The 19,455-nt window shown below is 42.5% G+C and overlaps 1 protein-coding gene and 1 long non-coding RNA gene across 2 annotated transcripts in view; one reads left to right on the top strand and one right to left on the bottom strand.

Annotated features, from left to right (window-relative positions):
- WWP2 (WW domain containing E3 ubiquitin protein ligase 2) overlaps positions 1 to 19,455 on the top strand; it is a 151,288-nt gene that overhangs the window by 18,724 nt on the left and 113,109 nt on the right. The window contains exons 2-4 of the mRNA XM_078438935.1: positions 6,918 to 7,002; positions 13,379 to 13,526; positions 13,870 to 13,991. Of these exons, the coding sequence (XP_078295061.1) occupies positions 6,933 to 7,002; positions 13,379 to 13,526; positions 13,870 to 13,991 (340 nt within the window). The 5' untranslated portion in view covers positions 6,918 to 6,932. The remainder of the gene's footprint in view (positions 1 to 6,917; positions 7,003 to 13,378; positions 13,527 to 13,869; positions 13,992 to 19,455) is intronic.
- Positions 3,017 to 13,383, bottom strand: LOC144614630 (uncharacterized). Its single transcript, XR_013552519.1, has 2 exons — positions 13,283 to 13,383; positions 3,017 to 4,771 (listed from the first exon to the last, which is right to left on the bottom strand). It is a non-coding gene; the product is annotated as an uncharacterized LOC144614630 (long non-coding RNA).

Here is a 19,455-nt window from a genome sequence, read left to right on the forward strand (position 1 = left end):
TTTGATGTGACCCAGTATGCATGTACATATAGTATACATTTATCTGAACAGACTTTTCAGGAAATAATACTTTTCCTTATGTTTGATGTACTCATATTTTCTACTCTGTTATATTTCATTTTTAAAACATACTTTTCAAGATTTACATAGAGGATAGGTTCAGAGGACAATATATGTTTGATTTTTTAAAACAGATTTGGGTAAATATACCAGAGTTAGTTTTGGCTTCTCCCTTCCCGTCCCCATAAATCCGTTACTTTCTCCAATAATGAAATTCTTTGTGTGTCTGTAATCTTTGGTGCTATTTTAAACACTGTTCTCTTTCTTCCTCCTTCCTGGCCCAGGCTTATGCTAAGTCAGTTTTTTGGGGAGCAATTTGGATGCAAACATTTCCAATTGCTTTTAGCAAGGGAAACAATTCCTTGAGTTCACCACAGTGTTGCTGAGACCGGTGGGCCTCAGGTTTCATGAGATTCCTGTAGTGCGTAGTGGGGATTTGAGACTCATGCCCATTAGGGGCCCTGAGGCAGAAGCTAATAGATTAAAAGTGCTTTTGGGATGGGATCTGACTTCTCTTCTCTAGGAATGGTTACTTTTTAAAATACATGGTTGAAAAGGTTTTACAGTTCAAAATACCTACCTACCTTGTGATGTCAAGGTGGTATTTTCCCGATTGGATCTGGAAAGACAGGCAGAGCCCTGCAGAATAACACTGATTATTGTTAAGAAACAATGGACTGGGGGCGCCTGGGTGGCTCAGTCGGTTAAGCGTCAGACTTCGGCTCAGGTCATGATCTCACAGTTCGTGGGTTCGAGCCCCGTGTCGGGCTCTGTGCTGACAGCTCAGAGCCTGGAGCCTGCTTCACATTCTGTGTCTCCCTCTCTCTCTGCCCCTTCCCTGCTCATGCTGTGTCTCTCTGTCTCAAAAATAAACAAACATTAAAAAAAGAAAAAGAAACAATGGACTGTAATCACGAAAGACATTGGAGAAAGAAAATGTCCTGTCTGCTTTGTTTCTCCTCCTTTCCCGGTTGGCTTTCTTCCTTCTAAGCCTTCTTTGAAATTTATCTGACTGATTTTGTTTTGGGGCCACGAAGTATATAGATCAAGAGGTTTGGGCTTCTTCCCATTTAACAGGCCGTGTGGAAGCTTCCTATTTCATTCTCTCGAAGTCTCTGGAGTTCAGGCCACGGGCTAAAAAATACTAAAGCTCAGGGAGGACAAGCTAGTTTAAAACTACCCTCCATCGAGTTGCCTTAGGAAAGAGAGAGTCCCAATAGATGTAAAGATTTTTAAAATGTTCTTTTATTTTTAAAGTCTATGAATAATGGATTTCCAGCTTATAGTGTTTTAACCCCTGTTAGTGAAAGCCCTGAGGCTTAATTTATAATCATTAATCTTTCCTTCATTATTCAAGATACGATCTTTTCTCCCCCCTTAAAATTATCGTTAAACTACGGGAAAGATCAAACGTGTAAAATGGTTCAGAGAATAAGATAAAAAATAGTCGTAAAAACCACCATCTGGATTTAATGAATATTAACATTTTGCCATATTTGCTTCAGAACTTTTTCTTTAAAAGATAAAATGTTGCGGATACATTTGAAGTTCCTTTGGCCTCGCTCCACACTCCAGTTCCCCTGCTGCCTTCTGTGCTACCCCAGGGGTAACTTCTGTTCTCACCTCTGTGTGGTTACTTTCCATCCCCGCTTTTATGCTTTTATTCCATTTATGTTTGGCCACAGCAATGTACAAGTGTTTTGTGTAAGTTCAAGTATACACCAATCGTATTATACTACACTTAGGTTTCCCCTGGCTTTTTTTTTTTTTTCCTTTTAGCATTATAATTTGGGATTTGTACATGAAGATTGAATTCATATATTTCAAGCACTACATAGTATTCCATTTTATAAATGTATCACAGTTTACTCATTCCCCCATTGATGGACATTGTTTACAAATTTTTACTACTAGAAACGTTGTGACTAATGTCTTTGAATATGGCTTCTTCAGCGTGTGTTAGAAGATTTTCTCTTGGCAGATATGTAGGAATGGAATCTTGGGAGGTGCACTATATACGCATCTTTAACTTTATGGAGCTGGCAGGTACCATCTAATATGCCCCCAAAAGTGTATAAGGCTTTTCATCAGCACTTATTGTCAGACTTCCAATCTCTTGCTAATCTGCTAGGTAGAAAGAGACTTCATTTTTTTTTTTTAAATTTATTAATTTATTTTGAGAGAGAGAGAGAGAGAGAGCACATGCGCTAGCGAACAGCAGAGGGACAGAGAGAGGAGAGATTCCCAAGCAGGCTCCACACTGTCAGCACAGAGCCCTGTGTGGGGCTCCAACTCACGAACTGTGAGATTGTGACTCCCGAACTGAAATCAAGAGTTGGAAGCTTAACCCACTGAACCACTCAGCGCCCCAAAGAGTTGATCTTTTTATTGCTTTTCCCAAACAAATTCAGACTGGGGAATCACAACATCATTCTTTTAAATTTCAGAAAATGATGTTCAAATTCATTCTTTCAGGAAACATTTCTGGAGTTCCAGTTATGGGGCAGGGACCATTCTAGATAGTCGGGCTACAGGGCTGACAGATGGGACACACATCTCAGCCTTCACGCAGCTTACATTCTCGGGGGGGGGCTGGGTAGAGAGAGACAATAAATAAAATAAATCAATACGATATTAATCATGTCAGTGATAAATGCTAGGGAGGAAGAGTAAAATAAGGAGGGATGGGTCCAAATGTGTGTGGAGAGGTAGGGTTAATAGGGTGGTCTGGGAACACCTCTTAAGAAAGTGACATTTGAGGGGCACCTGGTGGCGCAGTTGGTTAAGCGTCCAACGTCAGCTCAGGTCATGATCTCACGGATCATGAGTTTGAGGCCCGCATTGAGCTCTCTGCTGTCAGCGCAGAACCCGCCTCTGATTTCTGTCTCGGTCCCTCTCTCTCCCCTCCCTGCTCGTGTGTGTGTGTGTGTGTGTGTGTGTGTTTGTGTGTGTGCTGTCTCTCAAAAAGAAATATTAAAAAAAAAAAAGTGACATTTGAGTAAATGCCTGAGGTAATGAAGGAATAAACCATGTATGTGGACTACTGGGGAAAGAACATTCTAGATGGAAAAGGTGGGAGTCTAAGAGGGGAGCATATCTGGCATGTTCAAGGAACAGTGAGGAGGCTTGTGTAGTAGCTTGAGAGGAGGGAATAAGTGGGGAGAGAAAAGGGATGAGGTCAGAGAGGGGTATGGACTGTATTACACAGGACCTCCATTTTCAGGACTTTGGCTTTTGCTCTGAGGTGGATGAGAAGCCACTGGGTGGTTTTGAATAGCAGAGTGGTATAATCTGACGTACATATTAAAAAAAAAAAAATCAATCTGCTGAGTGTAGAGATTAGATTGAAGGGGGTGAAGGGAGAAACAACAATCTGGGTAAGAGATCACCGGGCTTTGGACCAAGACACTGACAGCAGAGGTGGAGAGAAATATTTGAACCTGGGAATATTTTAGTGGTAGAACCAACAGGCATTATTGACGGATTGATGTGGGGTGGGAGGAGGAAAGGAGAAGCAGGGATGAGCCCCAGGATTTTGGCCTGAGCCACTGGTTGGAAGGAGTTGTCATTAACTGAGATGCAGAAGGCTGAGAAGCACATTCGTGGGGGAAGGGAGGATATCAGAAGATCGGTTTTGCCAGTAGACAGAGGGTCTGAGGTTCGAGGGTGAGGTTTGTACCATACATACCAATGTGGGACGCTCAACAAATAGATGGTATTTAAAGCAATGAGATCAGTGAAATAACCAGCAGATGGGTAACGCCTGAGCCCTGGGACACCCTTATGTTAGAGGGTGAGGTGGGGAAAAGGAGTCCGCAAAGGGGTTGAGCAGGAGCAGCAGGCCAGGCGGGTGGAAAATCAGGCAGGTGTGACTTCTGGAACCAAGGGAAGGAAGCATGTCAAGGAAGAGAGTGATGGATCCATCATGTCAGAGGCTGCCAGCAGGTCACGTGAGATGAGGACTGAGAATTCACTACCAGATTTAATAACATGGAGCTCTAGTCTTGAGAACTCGATAAGGGTAGTTTCAGTATTGTATTCCCATATTCCACCATTCCAGTATCATATTGCCATATGCTCCCTGGAACTTTTCAGGGGATTCCACTGCTGTTCCATATGCAAGATTGCAGTAAAATGCTTGTTACAGACCAGTCCAGAAAAAAAACCCAAAAAACAAAAAACTAATCACTTACAAATTTTTTGGACGAGATATATCTTACAAATAAGGCAGATTATTTTGTTTTGGGCTAACATCTTGAGGCACAAAATGATTTGACCTTAGCTATGGAAAATGTCAAAATCATTGTGACTTCACAGTGGCCACATTTCATCCTCACGTAAAGGGCTTCCATTCTTGGAGTCATGCATTGTTTTAAGGCTGAACAGCTCTTCAGGATTGGAAGTTCGGAGGAGAGATCAGAAACAATGAGAGAAGGTATTAATGATGTTGAATAGAATAGGAATTTCACAGTGTTTTTGCAGTAGCAGTTCTCAGGGGTGGTCCTTCTACCTCTGGCGGCCCCTTGAGAGTTACAGGGTTTTGCAAGATCAAAATTGTTTTCATAACAACTTTCTTTGCCTCTTTCCTCTGTGATCACATATGCACGGATGGTGCAAAAGCAAAGGTGGGTAGAGCTGTTGTTGCCGTAGCTTGAATCCGGGCAGTGGCACGCCTCTCAGCTGTTGTCACCGTATTCCTCAGTGTGGCATACTGGGTGAAAGAGAAGAAAACAGTTAGTTGCACTTAAGAATGTACTTGATGGAGCAGTAAAAGTTACTAATTTTATTAAGTCTTGACTCGTATGCATGTCTTTTTTAATATTCTCTTTGATGAAATGGAAACTATGCTCAAGGCGCTTCTGCGTTCTGAACCATAATGGTTGCCTTGAGAAAAAGCACTTTTGTGAGTGTTTGAATTGAGAGCTGAGTTCGTTGCTTTTTTTGTGAAATACTATTTTCACTTAACTGAAGTTACTAGATTTGGATGTTTGGCAGACATTTTCGTGAAGATGAATGAAGTGAGCCTGTCACTTGAAGGAAAACAGCTCACAGCATTTGTTGCCAATGATAAAATATGAGTTTTGAAGCGAAAAGTAGAAATTTGGAACACATATCTACCACTAAGAGCTTGACAGTTTCCCAATACTTAAAGATCTGTCTGATGATATCACTGGTGACATTTCACAAATGTGCTGTTTTTGGATAGTGTATAATGAAATGTGTCAACATTTGGAATATCTACATAGCTCAGTGAACCAATATTTTTCAAATGACAAAGGATGCTATTACAAAATCATATACGATTAAGAGATCCATTCCAAATGCAAGATAGACTTATACCTCTAGCCAAGATGGAGTGAGGTAGTGAAGCACACCCCACATGTGCTTTTTGGCCATTTGTATATCCTTTTTTTGAACACTTTTTTTTTTTTTAATTAAAAAAATTTTTTTTGATGTTTATTTTTGAGAGAGAGAGACATACAGTGCAAGTGGAGGAGGGGCAGAGAGAGGGAGACACAGAATCCGAAGCAGGCTCCAGGCTCTGAGCTGTCAGCCCAGAGCCTTATGTGGGGTTCAGACTCACGAACCGTGAGATCATGACCTGAGCCAAAGCCAGACGCTCAACCGACTGAGCCACCCAGGTGCCCCAGGAGCCCCTTTTTTTGAACACTTTTAATGTTTATTTATTTTTGAGCGAGCGAGAGAGAGCATGAACGTGTGCGTGTGTGCACGTGGGGGAGGGGCAGAGAGAGAGGGAGACCAAGGATCCAAAGTGGGCTCCTCGCTGACAGCAGAGACCCCCATGTGGGGCTTGAACTCAAGAACCATGAGATCATAACCTGAGCCAAAATTGAATACTCAACCGACTGAGCCACCCAGGTGCCCCTGTATATCTTTTTTGAAGAAATGTCTATTCACATCTTTTGCTGATTTAAAAAATTGGTTTACTTTGGGGCACCTTGGTTGGTTGAGCGTCTGACTTTGACTCAGGTCATGATCTTATGGTTTGTGAGTTTGAGCTCTGCATGGGGCTCTCTGCTGTCAGCACAGAGCCCACTTTGGATCCTTTATCCCCCTCTCTCTCTGCCCCTCACCTGCTTGTGCTCTCTCTTGCTCAAGAAATGAATAAACATTAAAAAATTAAAAATGGGTTAAAAATTGGATTTTTAGAAAAATGTATTTATTGTGAAAGAGAGTGAGCATCCATATGCATTTGTGAGTGAGTGGGAGAGGGGCAGAGGGAGAGGGAGAGAGAATCCCAAGTGGGCTCCATGCCCAGCCCTGAGCCTGATGCGGGGCTTGATCTCATGAAACGTGAAATCAAGAGTCGGATGCTTAACCAACTGAGCCACCGGATGCCTCCCTTTTTTTTTCTTTTTTTCTCAGAGAGAGCGAGCGAGTGAGCAGGGGAGAGGGCAGAGGGAAAGAGAAAGAGAGAATTCCAAGCAGGCTCCACACTTGGCACATGAGCCCAATGCGGGGCTCAATCCCACGATCCTGGGACCATGGTCTGAGCTGATGTTAAGAGTTGGATGCTCAACTGACTGAGCCCCCCAGCCCCCCACCCCCCTTTTTTTTTATATTGTTGAACTGTGACTCTTTTTTTGAAGGTGTTACTTAGGCTGTCTCCTGTACGTGTTGGTTTAGTAGTCCTGTGTCCTTCCTAGGCTAGCCAAGATCCATCTGGGCCCGTAGTCGTTACAAGCCAAACGCCACCGTGACAGAAGTAACACCAAGTTGCTTGGATATTTATATTTTCTGGACTTCATATCTTTACATTCACATATTAAAATTAATACAGTTCCCCAGTGTCTTACCAGGTACTCTGCAAACCTACTGCTGTGCTTGCCTTGCAGTTTTCTGGTGATGACATGGCTTCTGCCAGTTCCAGCCGCGCAGGAGTGGCTCTGCCTTTTGAGAAGTCTCAACTTACTCTGAAAGGTGAGTGGCGCCATGCGAGGGGTTTGCCCTTTGAGGTCTTAAACACGTCAGGGGCTCTCCGTCTCGCCCGGTGGGAGCTGAAGACCCCTCATGATATGACCCCACCCCCACTCCCACTCCTCATCGCTTGTTACTTTTCCACATGTGCTCGGCTATAGCTACCCGGGCCTCTTTGCTCTCCGTTGAAGGTACTGGGCATGCTACCCCCTCTGAGTGTTTGTACCTGCCATTCCCTCTGAGTGAAATACTTTGGGGCTAGATGTCTACCTGCTTTGCTTCCTTACTTTCTAGAGGTCTTTTTTTTTTTTTTTAAATGGGCCAACTTCTTTTTTTTTTTTTTTTTAAGTTTATTTTTGAGAAAGACAGAGACAGCGTGCCTGGGGGAGGGGCAGAGAGAGATTGGAAGACAGAGAATCCCAAGCAGGCTCCACACTGTCAGCCTGGAGCCTGATGCGGGGCTCGAGCCCATGAAACCGTGAGGTCAAGACCTGAGCCGAAAACCAGGAGTCAGACGCTTAACCATCTGAGCCACCCAGGTGCCCCTGTAGGTCTTTACTCATAAGTCACCTTCTTCAAAAGGCCTTCCTGATTCCCCCGGATGCAGCCTCCCCCTCCCCCACCTCCCTCATATCTGTCCCCTTCACTACTGTAGATTTCTCTTCTTAGCTTTGTCACCATTTAACACAGTCCATATATTTATTTCCTTCGTTAACTGTCTCCTTCAATAGAGTATAAACACCACAAACACAGGGATATTTGTCTGTCTTGGTTACTTCTGATACCCCAGTGATTGGAACAGTGCTGGAAACATATTGGGTTGCCAGTGAATATTGCTTGAATGACAGAATGTAGCTTTGGTAGCCTTAGGTCTGCAGAAGAGCCCTGGGAGATGCCTGGGGACGGGGGAAACAGCACTCGGTGTCAGCACTCAGGCCTCTCAGAGGCACAGTCATTTGGAGGCAAAATTGTGTCGTCATTTTTTTAGTGATTATTTTTGAAATGGAAATGTCACTCATTTATTTAATCTATTCACATACTTTAAAGTTGTTTCCTTTCCTCCGGCTCCTCAGTGCCCCTGATTGGAGGAAACTAACATTACCAGTTTCTTGTGGTAGTATTACACATACAGACATATCAAAGGGGATGTAGTTTTGTGATTTTGAGAGCCGTGTTGCCTTCCTTGGAAGGAATATTCTTCTAGCAGTGGATGAGAGTGGCTATTTCCCTACATCTTTACCAACACAATGTGTTGTCAGACCTTTTTTCTCTTCGCCAGTCTGATTGGTAAAAATAACTTTGTCAGCATAGTTTTATTTCACATTTCTTTAAGTTATAAATGATGTTTAGCATCTTACCATATATTTAAGGGAAACTTGTATTTCCTTTTCTGTGGATTGTGTGTCCATGTCCTCTGCCTGTTTCTTATTTACTTATGGATTAAAAAAAAAAAAAAGTCTTGATACATTTTCATCATTTTTCTTGATGTCTCCATGGCTGTTCTAGGTCTTTGGAGTGGGGAGAAGCGTTAGAGTGAACTTGATAGAGCTTTGAACTTGCGACTTTAGCTTTTACTACCTTGTCTAGTAATTAGCAAGCCTAGATTAAAACAGAAGTATGTCCATGGAGCCTGGTGACATAATGAAGTCCCTGTTTTGGGGCCTTATTATTCAGGAACACATAGTGACTTGTAAAGCTTTCTCTGTTTGCCTTTCCTCATTGTGAAATTTTTGCTCGCGTGGAAAGAGCTAACTTGATAATACAGGTGCATCTCATTATATGTGCATTTAACCTATAGGGAGTGTATAATGCCACTTAGGCAAATGGTTAGGGAGAAAGAGAAAAAGAAATGACAAAATAAATGGTGTGGGTGGCTCCTCCTCTGTTGTGTTTCACTGATAGAGCCTCTAGTGTAATTGGGGAGATGTGACTATGCTGTTCCCTCCCTTGTGCCTCTCTGTAATGCAGTCCTAGAGTTTTAAGATACATTTTATTTACTTATTTTTTTTAACGTTTATTTATTTTTGAGACAGAGAGAGACAGAGCATGAACGGGGGAGGGTCAGAGAGAGGGAGACACAGAATCTGAAACAGGCTCCAGGCTCTGAGCTGTCAGCACAGAGCCCGATGCGGGGCTCGAACTCATGGACCGCGAGATCATGACCTGAGCCGAAGTCGGCCGCCCAACTGACTGAGCCACCCAGGCGCCCCAAAGATACATTTAAAAAATATATCAAGGCCCTTAAAAATAAGCGACTTATTTTATCTGATATTTAACTTAAGAAGCACTGAGAAACTAAATACTAAAAAACAGCACAACATGGCTTCAAACTGGCCTTTGGGAATCTACTGAAAGACCATCTATCAGACTCTATTTTGTGCCTTCCTGAGAGCTTTTCACGGGTATAATTTTGGCCATGTGTGATTTTTCCTCCCTTGTTTGTTAACTTTAAAGGCTAAATCCCATGTGAAGATGTGAAATTGCCATTTATATTTCATCGAACAGTAAATAAACTTTCCAGATAAACCTGCTCGTATGTTGAGACCTTTATTTTGGCTTGTGTTTTAAGAACAAGAGACATTCAGAGTAAACTTTCCAGATAAACCTGCTCGTACGTTGAGACCTTTATTTTGGCTTGTGTTTTAAGAACAAGAGACATTCAGAGGCACCTGGGTGGCTCAGTTGGTTGAGTGCCCAACTTTGGCATAGGTCATGATCTTGTGGTTGGCGAGTTGGAGCGCCACGTTGGGCTCACTGCTATCAGCATTGAGCCTGCTTTGGATCCTCTGTCCCCCTCTCTCTGCCCCTCTCCCGTTCATTGTCTCTCTCTCTCTCAAAAATAAAAATAAACATTAAAAAAAAGAAACATTCAAAATATCACCCCCCTGATTAATTATATGTTACAAAGGGGAAAATGTATCTTTATAGTGGAGTCACCTGACAGATCCCACATTAACCAAGGGATCAAACTTAGCATCCACAATAGGAGGACAACCTAGTGTGCATGGTGAGAAGTTTGCAATGTAACCTGTGTAGTATTCTTGACAAAAATGTTCAATGTGAATCTCACCACGAGGAAAACAATTTAAGAAATACAGGCTTTGGTGCATTCAATGAGAGAGCTGGTGGAAGTCTTTAAAAAGCATTGTCATGGAAAAAGAAGGGGGAGCACTGTGGATTTTAAAAGATTAAGGAGCCAGCGACCAAATGCAATTTGCTCATCTCAGTTGGATCCTGGATTGGGGGAAACCAGCTATAACAACATGTTTGGAACAGTTGGGGAAATTTGGATGTGTAACGAGTATCAAATGATAGGAGTGACTAAATTTGTTAAGGTATAATAATGGTGGTGTGGTTAGGTGGGTGAATGTCTTTTTCTCTTTCCTATGCCCAGCGTGGGGCTCAAACTCATGAACTTGAGGTCAGGGGTTGCATGTTCTACCAACTGAGCCAGCCAGGAGACCCTCCTTATTATTATTTTTTTTTTAATTGAAGTATAGTTAACCTACTGTGTTCTGTTCGTTTCAGGTGTACAGCATATAGAACATCCTTACTCGTATGAATTGCATTCTGGAAGTATTTAGGGCTGATCAGTCTTGATGTCTACAACTTACTTTCAAGTGGTTTACCAAAAAAGTTTGTGGATATATGCACACTCATGCACATATATAGACATAAACATCACATGTCTGTATCCCGTGCTGTCCAATAAGATAGCCACTACAGCCACGTAGACATTTTTACATTGATTAAAGTTAAATTTAAAATGCAAATCCTCAGTCATACTAGCCATGCTAATGGCTTCGTAGCCACATGTATCTCATGGCATTGCATTGGACTGTGCTGGCATAGAACTTTTTGCTTATCATTGAAGATTTTTTTTTTAATGTTTATTTAGTTTTGAGACAGAGAGAGTGAGCACGAGTGGGGGAGGAGCAGAGAGAGAGGGAGACAGAGGATCTGGAGCAGGCTCTGCGCTAACAGCAGACAGCCCCATGTGGGGCTTGAACTCGTAAACCATGAGATCGTGACCTGAGCCGAAGTTGGACACTCAACCGACTGGGTCACCCAGGTGCCCCTTATCACTGATATTTTCTTGAATAGCACTGACACAGGCACACACATAGAAAGAGAAAGAAGCAAAGGTGGCCAGATGGCAGTTGCTGCACAGTATACAAGTATTAGTTGTCCTGTTCTTTCACCTTTTCTGGAAACTGAAAACTTCAAGATAAAACTACCAATATGTGATCCGAGATTGGGTCCTGGACGGACCAGGGGGGAAAAAAAGTTTCTTTTCTCTTTTGCTATAATGGACATTGATAGGACATTTAACAAAATTTAAATAAGGTCTGTACATTAGATCATAGTTTTAAAGGATGTTAAATTTCGCCATGTTGATAATTATACTGTGGTATTGTCAGAAAATGTCTTTGTTCTTGGAAATATGCACTGAAGTATTTAGAAGAAAGGGGGCACAGCATCTGAAACTAACTCTCAAAGTTTCAAAAACAAATGTGAATGTGTACGAGAGGGAGTCGGGGGAGAGAAAGAATAATAAAGCAAATATAGTGAAAAGTTAATATTTGGTGACCCTTAGGTGAAGGGTTTATAGGAATTCTTGGTATTTTTGAAAACCAAAAACAAAACAAAAACAAAACAAACAAACAAAAATACTTAGGGAAAAAACTCGAGGGGCAAAAAAGGAAACACCAGGGCAGAGTTCAGAGAATTGGCCGGGAGCTGGGAGACTTGGTTCCCAGCTTAGCTTTTGCCTCGGACTCTGTGATTTTGGATATGTTATTTCCCCTCTCTGAACCTTAGTTGCCCAACTTTTAAATGAAGGGCTTGAACTTGTTGATTTCAAAGAAACTGTCCAGCTCAAAATGATAGGACTAGAATTATAACTAGTCGGCCCCCTGCTCCACCACCTTAAGGGTCTGGGTGCAGAGCTATGCTCACACCACTAGGTGGCCTCAGTTAACCTTGGTCTGTGTGAAAAGTATTTCGGTTTTCTACTCTGGACCACATTTCCCGCCACCACAACCTGTTTTTTCCCCAGTACCATCCCTTGTTGCTTCTGTTGCTTCTGAATCTTAGCCACAGCTTTTGCTGTTGTTGTTGTTTGCCTTGCTCTCTCCTGTTCTTTTGGGCCGGGAGAAGACAGGCATTGTTAAAAGAATCCAGAGTTAGGTTTGTCCTTTGTCAAGTTGTGGACCCTTACACGGCTCTGTAAGGGAATCTTGATGGAAGGGAGCTCAGTCTTGCCATCATAGGTAAGAAATGCCAGTCCTATGCTCTGATTTGGGGCATGGGATAGAGGACATCTTAGATGTGTTCCATCCCAGTGACCTGGAGTTTCCATTGTGGCTGATGTGTGCCATAAGAGACACCTGTCTGGCCCTGGGTGTATGGATACTTGTTTAGCCTGGCTTGCTGCTACCAAATAAACATCAGAAATGCTGCCACATCAAGGATACAAATAGAACAGGAAATGCAGATGGCTGATAAGCACATAGAAAAAACATTGACCCTCACCAGTAATCGAAGAACAGCAGTAGAACAGGTACGCAGAATCTGGTAACGATGTATAGCATGGTGTGGTGTCAGGTTGCCTGGGTGCACATCCTGGTTTGAAGCTCCCTGGCTATGTTTTCTGGGGCAATGACCTAACTTCCCCAAGCCTGCTTCCTCTTGGTTGAGATGGGGGTGGTGATATATTCCCTGCCCCATGGGTTTGTTTAAAGGATGGAGTTAGATGACGTGTGCACAGCATAGTGTCTGTAACAAGTGCTCATTAAATTTTACGTAATTTATATGTTTTTTTTTTAATCTATCTGATTTGCAAAAAGCAAAAAACAAAAAAACCTTAATACTCAATGCTATGGTGGTGAAATGAATATATTCATCTACGTGGGTTTATCCTTTTTGCAAAGGAATTAAACTGTTTTGGGAACTTCAAAAATATTCAGATCATTTGGAGGAAATGCATGCAAATCTATATATTCATGATGATTTTCCCAGAGTGAAAAATTGAAAGCAGTCTTTTCAGCATTGAAAGAATAGTTAACTAAATTGTGGCATGTCTGTACAATGGGCTCGTATTGCAGCCATTTAAAATTGAGAAGAATTCTTAAAGAATTGGGGGCGTAAGAGATGAAAGTCTGGATTTGCCAACATCTTAATGATAGTTATCCCAGAGTTTTCAGGTTAAGAGTGCTTCTTTTCTTAAGCTTCATATTTTTTAAAAAAATTTGTTGATCATCAGAAAGAAACCAAAACTTACTTTTTAAACGTAACAGCAGAAAAGAGCAAGAACATCTGCCACAGGGGGGCAGCTGGGAGCCCTCTGACTCATCTTTGACTTTTCTTTCCTGTCCAGTGGTGTCAGCAAAGCCCAAGGTGCATAATCGTCAACCTCGAATTAACTCATTTGTGGAGGTGGCAGTGGATGGACTCCCCAGTGAGACCAAGAAGACTGGGAAGCGAATTGGGAGCTCGGAGCTTCTCTGGAATGAGATCATCATTTTGTAAGAGAAAGTCCCTTCTCTTCGCAGTAACATGGGAGAAAGAGAGAAGGCTCTCTAAGGGGGTTGTGGGAGATCCAGGTTTCCTGTGAGGCCTCAAACTCTTCTGCCTTTGGTACCCAAGGCGCCTCTCTTCAGGTGTTTCTACATCATTGAGCTCACAGAGCACTCATTATTAGCTAGATGGTTACAGGGCCAGCTTTGTGGGGGAAAGGGTGTACGTGAGCGTCTTCCTGTTTGAGGTCCCCCCCGCCAAGATGTCAGCAGTATAGTTGATCTGTTTTCTTCTCAGCTGTAGGAGTGACCAATATGCTTGGATGTGATGAATCAAGTATTTGTTTTCCAGGAATGTCACGGCCCAGAGTCATTTAGATTTGAAGGTTTGGAGCTGCCATACTTTGAGAAATGAGCTGCTAGGCACCGCCTCTGTCAACCTCTCCAATGTCCTGAAGAACAATGGGGGCAAAAGTACGTATGATGACGGGGTGGCCGACGTGATTCATCTGTGGGGGGTGGGAGAAGAATTCAGAAGGCTTGGATTTCTCTCTCACACCACGGACAGACCCGGTGATGCGGTTTCCTCCAGGACCAGGGGCTGCGGGGACTCTGTTCCCCATAGACGCTGCCCGTGGAGTTTTAGGAAGGCGAGAGCTCTTCTCTGCCTTCACTGTGGGATTCAGCCTATTTTGTTCTTGGGCTCTAGCGCTGGGATGCAGTGATGTGTCCCCTTGATCCTTTCTCAAGGATGAATGCTTTCCCTCTGCCTCTCTTTTCCCAATCCCGGAGACATGTGACATTTTGAATCAAACTGTCAGATGCCTGCACCCCAAATCATTACTTTCCTAGTCTGAGTCCTTGAATGGAACAAAGAAGCTGCGTGTGTTTGTGTGTTTGTGTGGAGGGGGGAATGGTGTTACACGTAGTGCCTTGTGCTTAGTAGGCACTCAGCGAACGTTTACTGGATGTTGGAATGTGCTGGAAGCTGTGTCTTAATTATTCAGGGTGCCTCTGCTGCATGGAAATCTAAACCCCAACATCTATTTATTGCTGCTTGTGGTCAGTGGCATAACCCGTGGCTGTGGTATCTGGACCCTCCCTCATAAAGCCTCTATTGAGAGCAGTACCATATGTGGGGAGGGAACTCCATGGAAAGAAAGGCTCCTTTTTCTCTTGATGTCTGCTGTCTAGAAAATATTTTCTGAAAGTGGAGTTAGCTTAAGAGGGATGTGGGGGTGGGGAGTGTTGAGTCCCGGGTGAGTGCTGCGTGGATTCAAGAGTCTTTTCTTTCTGACAGGCTGCTCGAGTGGTGTTTGAGGTTCCCTTGGTCTTTCCCTTTCTGCCGGGCACCCAGAGATGTGGGGAGCCTGCCGCAGCTTCAGAAATTGCTTACAACCAGGAATATGCCTCTATTTTAGTTCTGCAGGGAGCTCCCTGATGGTTTCTCTTCTGAGTCTGTCTTTATTTTCTCAAACTCTAGCCTGCCTTTTATAATTTGATTATCAAGGAGGGTTATATTTATCATGTCTTTTGGAGATACACTTGTGGACATTGTCACGTTAGGATCAGCAGCCAATGAGTGTCCTTTCTTTTCTTCTTCATTTGTTCCGTCAACAAACCTTTGCTTTTGATTGTAAAAGTATTGTAGCAAAACTGGAAATTAGACACAAGCGCACAGACGTACAAAGAAAATAAAATTCTCCTGTAAACCACAGTGCTTAGTGATAATTGCTAACATTTTGATATGTATTTTTCTGAGCCTTTTTTTCCTGTTGCACACGTATATATTTAAGACATCCGTGAAACAAGATCGTGACCATACAAAAACATATTATTTTACAACATATTATTTTACATTTTTTCTCTTTAAAATGTATTAGTATATCTTTTTTTATTTAAACATTTTTTTAACGTTTGTTTTTGAGAGAGGAAGAGTGCATGTGTGTGCTAGCAGGGGAGGTGGACAGAGAGAGGTAGAGAGAGGATCCCAAGCAGTTTCCGTGCTATCAGCGCAGAGCCCGACGTGGGGCTTGAACTCAAGAACCATGAAATCATGACCTGAACCAAAGTCAGACACCCAACTGACTGAGCCACCCAGGTGCCCCTCTTTTTTTTGTTCTAAAGTTGTTTATTATTATTATTATTTTGTAATCTCTATACTCAACGTGGGGCTCAAACCTATGACCACAGGATCAAGAGCCACATGCTCTTCTGACTGAGCCAGTCAGGTGCCCCTCAGTAGATCTTTATTTACTTATTTTTTTCTAATTGTGATAAAAGGCACGTAACATAAAATTTACCGTCTTAACCATTTTTAAGTGTGCCGTGTAGTGGCAATTGTGTACACGCTTGTTGTGCAAGCATCACTGCCATTCATTTTCAGAACTTTGTTTATAAATGTTTATTTTTGACAGAGAGAGAGTGCATACATGCACGCATGAGCAGGGGAGGGGCAGAGAGAGAGAGGGAGACAGAGAATCTGAAGCAGGCTCTGCGCTGAGAGCAGAGAGCCCACTAAGGGGCTTGAACCCCTGAACTGTGAGATCATGACCTGAGCCGAAGTCAGACAACCGACTGAGCCACCCAGGTGCCTCATCTTCAGAACTTTAAACTCAAACTCTCTACCCACTGCACAGTTCATTTCTCCTCTTCCCTCCACCCCGCCCACAGTTCTACTTTTTCTATGCATCTGACTAGCTACCTCAATTGGGTGAAATCATACAGTATTTGCGCTTTTATATCTGGGTTACTGGACTCAGCATAAGGTCCTCAAGGCACCTCCAAGCTGTAGCATGTATCAGAATCTCCCTTCTTATTAAGGCCAAATAATATTCTGTCCTATGTGCATACCACGTTTTGTTATCCATCCACCTGTCCAGAAACACTTGGGCTGCTCCCACCTTTTGCCTGTTGTAAATGGTACTGTTATGAATCCGAGCGTACAAATACCTGTTCAAGTTCCTGCTTTCAGTTCTTTTGGATCTGTGCCTGAGAAGCAGAATTGATGCGTCATATGGTAATTCTTTGTTTAATTTTTTGAGGAACCAGTATACTGTTTTCCATAGCTGCTATACCATAAAATATATTGATACGGCGGCTTTAATTATTCTTCCAAAATGTACTTTTTGATGACTGCCTAGTGGTAGTTTCTCAGGTGGTTGTGTGGAAATTTAGGTTTGGATACTGGGGTAGTTTTAAGTATCTTACAGTCATAAATAATGCTATGGTAAATATATGTAAATATATATATATATATATATGTCCATTGTTGATAGTTTACTTGTCATAAATTACTGAAGATGAGGGTGGCTGGGTGGTTCATTTCATTGAGCTTGATTTTGGCTCAGGTCATGATCCCAGGGTCACGGGATCGAGTTCCGCATTGGACTCTGCACGGAGCATGGAGTCTGCTTAAGATTCTTTCTTTGTCTCCCTCTGTCCTTCTCCCTGGCTCTCTCTCACTCTGTCTGTTAAAAAAAAAATTATTGAAGATGGATTTGCAGGGTTTAAACATTTTTCACATATTTGTGACATTTGACACATATTGCAAAATTACTCTCCAGAAAAGTTCTGCCAGTTTACCCTCCCATCAGCGGTAGCTAAGATTGCTAGTTTCTGTTGCATTTTGGCCTTTATTGGCTTGATTAAAAAAATATATATACACGCATGCACACACACACACACACACACACACACGTATATTGTTTTTGCCTGTTTGATAATTAACGGTATGCCACATTTGCTTCATCTATTTCTCTTTTTGGTTGTAGTATTTCAAAGTAAATTACAGATGTTCGAGCGTTATATTTTAGATTCTTCAGCCTGCCTCTCGTAAAACACGAGGATATTTTCCTTGTTATTCTATCGTGTTACATACGTGAACCCATTTATCGTAGACTAGTAGTGTTTGAAGAGGTGGAGCTTCTACTGCTCTTTCAGCTCCTTCAGGCTTCTGACGACCGACTCTGCTGTGACGGTGGAAGCCCTCTTGCAGGTCACCGGCTTCCGTTTTCATGTACGAACCACAGTGCCAGATCCCCACAGCTCATCTTTTCATCTTGGTTTTGCCACAGCACTCGGCATGCTGGCTTATTTCAATCTTCTTCACCCTTTTCCTGTGGGAGGCACCATCACGGGTCCTCCATTTACAGAGGATTCTGACCTTCTTGGTGCGTTTAGCCATGACTCTGCAAATTAGGGCTGAGCCCAGAGAGGAAACAGAAAGGATATTTTTGTCTGTGATTACTACACTATTATCACACCTTGCAATGTTGATATGAATTCCTTATGATCGATCACCTGATGCGCAGTCCCTGTTCAATTTCACCTGTTTATCTCTAAGTGTCATTTTCTTTTTTCTTTTCTTTTTTTTTAATATTTTTATTTTATTTTTGAGAGAGAGGGACAGAGTGCTAGTGGGGGAGGGTTAGAGAGAGAGGGAGACACAGAATCTGAAGCCGGCTCTGGGCTCTGAGCTGTCAGCACAGAGCCCGACGTGGGGCTCAAACCCACAGATCGTGAGATCATGACCTGAGCCAAAGTCGGACATTCAACCGACTGAGCCACCCAGGCGCCCCTCTAAGTGTCATTTTCAAGTTGGTTTGCTTGAACCTGAATTCGGACGAGGTCTCCTCATTGAATTTGGTTGTTATGTCTCTGAAGTTCCCCCAATATCACTCTACCTATATGATGCTGTGATTTATTGAAGGAGATTGAATATTTTTAGAGTGTGTTTATTGCCTTAGTAACGTCCTTTGTTCATTTTTATATCAAAGGGTGCATTTTTGTCTTTTAGTTTTGAAGGTGTTTTATATGTTAAGGCTGTTACTCTTTGTCTTATAATTTGTAAATATCTTTCCAGTTTTTCATTTGCATTTTAGTTTTGTAGATTTTTTTTTCCCTATTTTCCAAAGAGATGTTTTAAACTTGTAGTTGAATCTGTCACCCTTTGTATTTGTAGCCTTTTCCTTTATGAAAGGCTTTCTCCCATTCTGAGATCAGGTAAATAGTCACCTCTAGTTTTTACTAGTTCATTGTGATTTTTTTTTTTTACATTTAATTCTTTAAGTGATGTTATTTTTGTGTGCAGTGTGAATAGGGATCTAATTTTATTTTACTTTTTGAGTGTTTATTTTTGAGAGAAACAGATATTGTGAGTGGGGGAGGGGCAGAGAGAGAGAGGGGGAGAGAGAGAGAAGACAAGAGGGGAGGGGAGGGAAGGGGAGGGGAGGGGAGGGGAGAGGAGAGATATTGAGAAAATCCTAAGCAGGCTCCACGCTGCCAGCCTGACTTGGGGCTTGAACGCAGGAGATCATGACCTGAGCTGAAACCAAGAGTCAGATACTCAACTGAGCCACCCAGGTGCCCCAGGATCTAATTTAATTTTTCCCAAATAGTTAACTGATTGATTTAGCACTACTTATTGAATAACCCATCTGTGATTATTATCCCCAATGATTTGGGTTGTTTATCTTCAGCTTATATTAAACAATGTCTACATATATATACATACACACTTGGGCCTGTTGGGGGATTTTCCATTTCATCTGTTGTTTTATTAGCCTTTTACAATCACTGTCTTAACTGTTGTAATATTACCATGTTTTAATATCTGACTATTTGAATTTCTCTCCTTTTCAAAATCTTCCTCCCTCTTTTCTTTGCATATATGACAGTACCACCTGAACTTTATTTATTTATTTTTCAAGTTTATTTATTTAATTTGAGAGCAAGCGAGAGAGGAAAGGGCGGAGGGAGAGAGAGAGAGAGAGAGAGAGAGAGAGAGGGGAGGGAGAGAAAATCCCAAGTAGGCTCCGCACTGTCAGTGCAGAGCCTGACCAGGGGCTCGAACTCATGAACCATGAGATCATGATCTGAGCCAAAACCAAGAGGGGGACACTTAACCAAATGAGCCACCCAGGTGCCCCAACACTAC

Source organism: Panthera onca, chromosome E2 (genome assembly GCF_046562875.1).
Source record: "Panthera onca isolate mPanOnc1 chromosome E2, mPanOnc1 haplotype 2, whole genome shotgun sequence".
In the NCBI taxonomy this organism is placed as follows: Eukaryota; Metazoa; Chordata; class Mammalia; order Carnivora; family Felidae; genus Panthera; species Panthera onca.